Here is a 6,000-nt window from a genome sequence, read left to right as displayed (position 1 = left end):
TGGTTGTCGTGAAGTTTCTATCAAACATTGAAAACTGTTTCAGTTATTTTAATCATTTTGTTTGCCTTAAAAAAATGATTAAAACAGATAAAAGGGGATGGTTTAGTACTAAATAAAAATTGAAAACATGTTATAAATTTCATGCGTTTGAAGCGCTTTTCTGGATTAACCTTCATCAGGAACGCTTAATGCCAAATATTGTAAAGCCAAGGATGTATAAGAAACGAAACAAATCTACGAAGTAGCTTGCCCACCCTTCTCGTTTATGGGTCAGTCCAAATACAAGAACCTCGTCGATTAAGTGTTGACGGCAGATCTTTGAAAATCTGTCAAATCTATTCACAAAGTAGAGGCGAAAAATACCAAAGGGACATTCAAACTCATAAGTCGAAAATAAACTGACAACTCCATGCATGGCTAATAAAGAAAAAGACCAACAGACACACAACAGCACCCAAAACACAACATAGAAAACCAAAGACTGAGCTGATTGCCAGATTAAACATTTCCAGGTTATGTTCCAAGTTGTGTTGATTTTCCCTTTGGTTTCATTCGCCTCTCTTTTCCAGGTGTGCCATTTCTTGAATTGTTTAAATATATCACAAACTAGAATGTGTTTGTTGTGACTTTCCTTTACCAAGGTGACTTTGATAGATGAAGGGGAAAAATATGTTTAATCCACTAAAAAGTTTTCTTATTTACTAGTATATGAAAATAAGGAGACGTTGTATGATTGTAAATGAGACAATTATCAACTAGAGTCGAAATGACTTGGATGTAAGCAACTGCATGCAGGTCAAAATATGGCCTTCATCAATGATCAACACCCATACAGTATAGTCAGCTATAAAAGGTCCTGACATGACATAATGTGATACAATTCAAACGAGGAAATCAGCGGCATGATTTATGCTGATTTATTTCAAACAATAAACTAAAAAAAATTACGACAACAAATTGAAATTGCAACGTCAGTTGTAGTTTGAACAACGCTGGAGGTCGAAATGGAAAGTTTTGTTGGTGTTGCTCGCTAGGAAATTAAATAAAATCATTCTAAAAGTAAAGTTACGTATATATGTTAATTTTTTTATCGTTCAACTGTTGATTTTTGATAACGTTTTTGGTTCACCAAATCAATATGGCTGCCTTTTGAATGTGTATTATAGGTCGCTTCGAAGATCAAACGTTCTAAATATTCCTAAATATATCAGAATCGATATAATTCTATCATGCCATGCTTTATGCTCATTTTAACATGGGTAAGCATTATATTTGTCAATATTTAACACCTTGCTATTGCTCGGTATAAAGATATTTATAAAGATATTGACAAATATAATGCCTAACGAATTATTTCTTAAATAATGTTCTCCCAGACTTGAGTATTAATCTATACACATCCCACTGGATTTAGTGAAAAGACGCCATTAGCAGTCTGAGAATAGCATGACTTTTTACAATGCCAAAATATAAGTACATTGAAATGACAATAGTTATGAAAACTTATGATCTTACATCCTGTCGATTTTTTCTTTATTCATTAATAGCAACATCAAGATTCTAGATATGAAGATATAACTGTTTGACAAGAAAGTAAAAAGTTCTTTTGATATAATCGATGAGAAAAAGTAAGGACCATAGTATTTTTCTTTGTTTCATTCGTATTGTCAACATAGGAAAGTTGATGATACATAAAGAATATTTATATATCACAAGAGTCCATTTATTTAGTATATAGCATACAGAATTTATCTCTTCACATTACTGTCGACTGAAAAAATGATAAAATATTACAAATATGGTTTTTATACGACCGGAAAAAATTTTGCGGTCGTATATTGGTATCACGTCGTCATCATCAGCGTCGTCCTTAGACATTTGGTTTCCGGACAATAACTTTAGTAAATGTATATAGAAATCTATGAAATTTAAACACAAGGTTTATAACCACAAAAGGAAGGTTGGGATTGATTTTGGGGGTTATAGTCCTAACAGTTTAGGAATTAAGGGGCCAAAAAGGGGCCCAAGTAAGCATTTTTCTAGTTTCCAGACAATAACTTGTGGAACGGTGTATGGATCTCTCTGAAATTATACCTAGAGTTTCCAATCCACAAAGGGATTGTTAGGATTGGCTTTGTGGGATTATGGCTCAAACCGTTTAGGAATTAGGGGCAAAAAAGGGGGGAAAACAAGGGTTTCCTGGTTAATGGACAATTAAAAAAAGTACAATATAATGTTTGGATTACCTCCCTTACACTGCTTTTAAATTATGTATAAAGAAATGTTGTATTGTCTTGAGGTGATTAGCTGTCAATTTATTTTTAAAAGTTACTATTTAAAAATGCTGATTAAGGAATATTAATTTTAGCCATGATTATGTATGTCATTTTCTATTTTAAGACTTTTATGATGTATTTAAATGGGTAATTATGGTTGCAAACTCCATTGGAAATTTGAATTGAGATTATGTCGATATCTTGAGGGAAAGAATTTTTTTTTTTGAAAAAAAAGGGGGGGGGGGGGGGGGGGTAAAAAAGAAATTGTGAGGGGGAACAATTTTTTCTCATTTCAGGTTTCAGAAATTAAAAAGAAAAAGGAGGGGTAAATTTTTTTTTTTGGGGGGGTCAATTTGCAACAGCATAGTGTATTGCACAAAAGCAAAAAAAAGGGGGGTAATTTTTTTTTTGGGGGGGGAGGGGGGGGGGGGGTCAATTCGCAACAGCATAGTGTATTGCACAAAAGCAAAAAAAAATGGGGTACATTTTTTTTTTTGGGGGGGGGGGTCAATTCGCAACAGCAAAAAATTGAATATAAATTCAAATCATATAACCAATTCTAAGTTCTTTGACTACAGTTATTCTGTGTCAGAAACCTATTATGTGTCAAATATTTAATTACAATCCAAATTCAGACCTGTATCAAGCGCGAATATTGTGTCCATTTTTTCCCCACCTGTTAAGGGTTGGACCTCTGCGGTCGTATCCAGCTGCGCTCGGCGAAGCAATTTATTTTATCATGATTGTTATCTTATTATTTGTTAAAACATACTAGTACGTGAAATATTAAATACTTTACATTTATTTTATTAATTATTTTTGGATCATATTCGGTAATTTGTTAAATAGCCATGAAAGGTTTCAATATAGTCAACTTGCAAGGGTAGTGAAATTGTGTTTAATTTCTCCATCTATAAAGTTGTGTTTTTTTTAATTTTTAAATTAGATGTAGCACTGAGTCCAACATGTGCTATTTGTGCTGATTTAGAATTTGGAAGTAAAACTATTTGTCATTCGTATAAGACAGTTACTTGTTTTATATTTATTTAAATTCCGCACGATATAACAGCCTGATAACAGTCATACTACAAATTCAAGTGTGAAATCTTTCAGTAACAGGATTTTTGAAATACAAAAAGGGAGTACAAAAATCAGTGATTTACTAATATAGAAATGAAAACAGTGATCAAAGAATGGACAACAATATTAATCTATGGTTGTTTTATTTGGTAAATGTTTTAATCAGCATGGATCAGAAAACCAGACCAATATGTGTGTGCTCTATTGTCGTTGTGTCCTGCAAGGGTGTGTGAACCTAGGACTAAACCAACTTCAACCCAAACTCTATCTCCTTGAAGCAAATGCAGAACAGCAGAAGCACTGGTCTGAACCCAATGGTCCGTAGTTCTGTCCAACCAACCATATGACACGTAAGATCCAGGCTTGTTCTTCGTGATGTATAAATGAAATTGATGGGAGGGGTCGCTGTTCTCGGGTGAGGCGGCAACTAGGTGAAAGTTATATGTTCCATTGACAGAGGCCGTGAAAACTCCATGTTGTGGATCATAATCGTTGCCTGAATTCGTCATTGGTTCATTGAAAACTATTGTTGTTCCAGAACTAGGGTTTACCATATCAGGTCCTAGGTAGGCAAAGAATGCAATGTCACGATCTTTATTCGTTAGCTTGTCTGGAAAACAAAACACACTGACTATCGTTTTGAAGTAATTTTAGTATCCATTGTTTTTATTGAGCATTTGAATTTGTTTAGGAATACACAAGACTTACTTTGCACAATGTTTTTGTGTATTAAAATAAACAATATTAAAAAATATGACTATATGAATCATTAATATCATTATATTAAATTTGCTGCATTGATGTTTATTCCTCGAAAAAAGAGATACAAGTATCACGAAGGTGTCTAAATAAGTGTTTTACCGACTTGATTGTCCAAGGTGTTAATTTTCCCCTGAGCTTCTTTCAGTTCATTGCTAAGTCTAGTAACCTCCGATAGGAGAAGCTGAAGAGTGGCATCAGAATGCAATTCCTCTTGAGAGGGTATACCATCAAGAAGAAGTCCCGAAGAAACACTGGTAAATGCTAACAAAACAAGAGTTATGGCAGACATTTCCTTTTCGTTATCTGATATTGTTGACCTCTTTTGATTTTCCAAATAAGTGTCAAGAGCGTTGATAAGCAGAAGTGACCGTAGTTGTAGAAGATACCTTTGAGTGGTGCAATGTGGACGAGAAGTGACCGTAGTTGTAGAAGATACCTTTGAGTGGTGCAATGTGGACGAGAAGTGACCGTAGTTGTAGAAGATACATTTGAGTGGTGGACGAGATGTTTTACCAAGCAAAATCTCATTAAGATACAGATCCTGTGCTTCTCTTACAACCTTATACAAAGCTTGGACACATAATCTATATTTTAATCAGTTTGCAAGTAAAATGATTGATTGGTTGATTGTTGGTTCCTTAACGTCCAGTGGCAAATATCTAATCCATGTATATTGGATACGGACAGAAATTTTGCCTTGCAACAGGCCACCTACGGACCCCTCTAAGAGTTGTTATACGGTTTCTTAACGTGCAGAGAGCGTGACACCCTCTACACGAGGCATCGGATTTAACGCACAGCCAAACGGACCCACTTTGGCAAGATTTTACTGCCGATCGGAAGAAGACCTGTAGTGACCACATTTCTATTCCCCAGTCACACTTGGGGTGCAAGTAAAATGTCATTTATGAATAATCCTTAAGATTTGTAACCAACTTTGTTATAAATATTTCAACTATGAAAATCGAGTTGGGATAAAAGCAAAGTTTAATACCACAATTTTGAGAGTAGTGACCAAATTTTCTACCCTGTTCCCTCTGTTGATTGTTAAGCCAGAGTGTAATCATTTAAATAAATTCCTATAACTATTTCCTGCTAAACGTTTTAGTATGAAAAAAATGTATGACTGGGTTTATAAGTCATCGAGACAGCCAGCAAAAGACATCTGTGTTTTACTGTAAACTTTGGCGGGTATATTTTATCAAAACCTCATTAAAATAGAGCTTTGTTATCGAAAGAGATGGGGATAATTTTCCCTGAATTTGTCACGCTAGGGAGAATTATTGAAAAGTCTCTCAATCTCTATTAAAATTCCCACAGCTAATGTGTTCTTTGGGCTTCGAACAAAATCAGGACATACACAATATACTTCTGATAAAGCCGTGACCAAATTATAGCGCCTCTCTATATCCTGAAAATTGGAATAAGTCATTTATTGTTCCTATATTTAAAAGTGGGGATCATCTAGTTACAGAGGAATTTCTCTGATGAGCTGTCTGAGGAAATTATTTAATATGGTTATAAATTGTAGGTTACTTATTTTATTTGAAAATAATATATGCCACCATCAACTAGGCTTTAAGAAGAACGGCAGGACTTCAGATGGTGTGTTTATTGTAAAGACTATGTTTATTAAATAAATAAACCGTAAAAAGAAAAAAGATTTATTTATTTGTTTTCGTTTGACTTTAGGGTTTCCCCTGCATTAAATATAGTTAAATATATTAAAAACTGGTTAGAGAAGTTGTGAAACGAGTGGTTGTTATTGGATTTAGATATATTGGTTATCCATTTTCGCTGAACTATATAGTATACATTGTTTAGGGGCCAGCTGAAGCCCGCTTCCGGGTGCGGGATTTTCTCGATGTGTTGAAGACCCATT

At 34.3% G+C, this 6,000-nt stretch overlaps 1 protein-coding gene across 1 annotated transcript; it reads right to left on the bottom strand.

The window, feature by feature from the left end:
- Nucleotides 1-3,511: 3,511 nt before the first annotated feature.
- On the bottom strand, nucleotides 3,512-4,407 carry LOC127709255 (complement C1q subcomponent subunit A-like). The gene is made up of 2 exons (XM_052214684.1): nucleotides 4,218-4,407; nucleotides 3,512-3,966 (listed from the first exon to the last, which is right to left on the bottom strand). Exons 1-2 carry the CDS (start codon nucleotides 4,405-4,407, stop codon nucleotides 3,515-3,517), a joined length of 642 nt encoding a protein of 213 aa, XP_052070644.1. The 3' UTR covers nucleotides 3,512-3,514.
- Between the last annotated feature and the right edge of the window lie 1,593 nt (nucleotides 4,408-6,000).

This window comes from Mytilus californianus, unplaced genomic scaffold (assembly GCF_021869535.1).
Source record: "Mytilus californianus isolate M0D057914Y unplaced genomic scaffold, xbMytCali1.0.p SCAF_7, whole genome shotgun sequence".
Classification (NCBI taxonomy): Eukaryota; Metazoa; Mollusca; class Bivalvia; order Mytilida; family Mytilidae; genus Mytilus; species Mytilus californianus.
The sequence above is the reverse complement of the archived record's forward strand: the minus strand, read 5'-3'. Positions and strand labels throughout refer to the sequence as shown.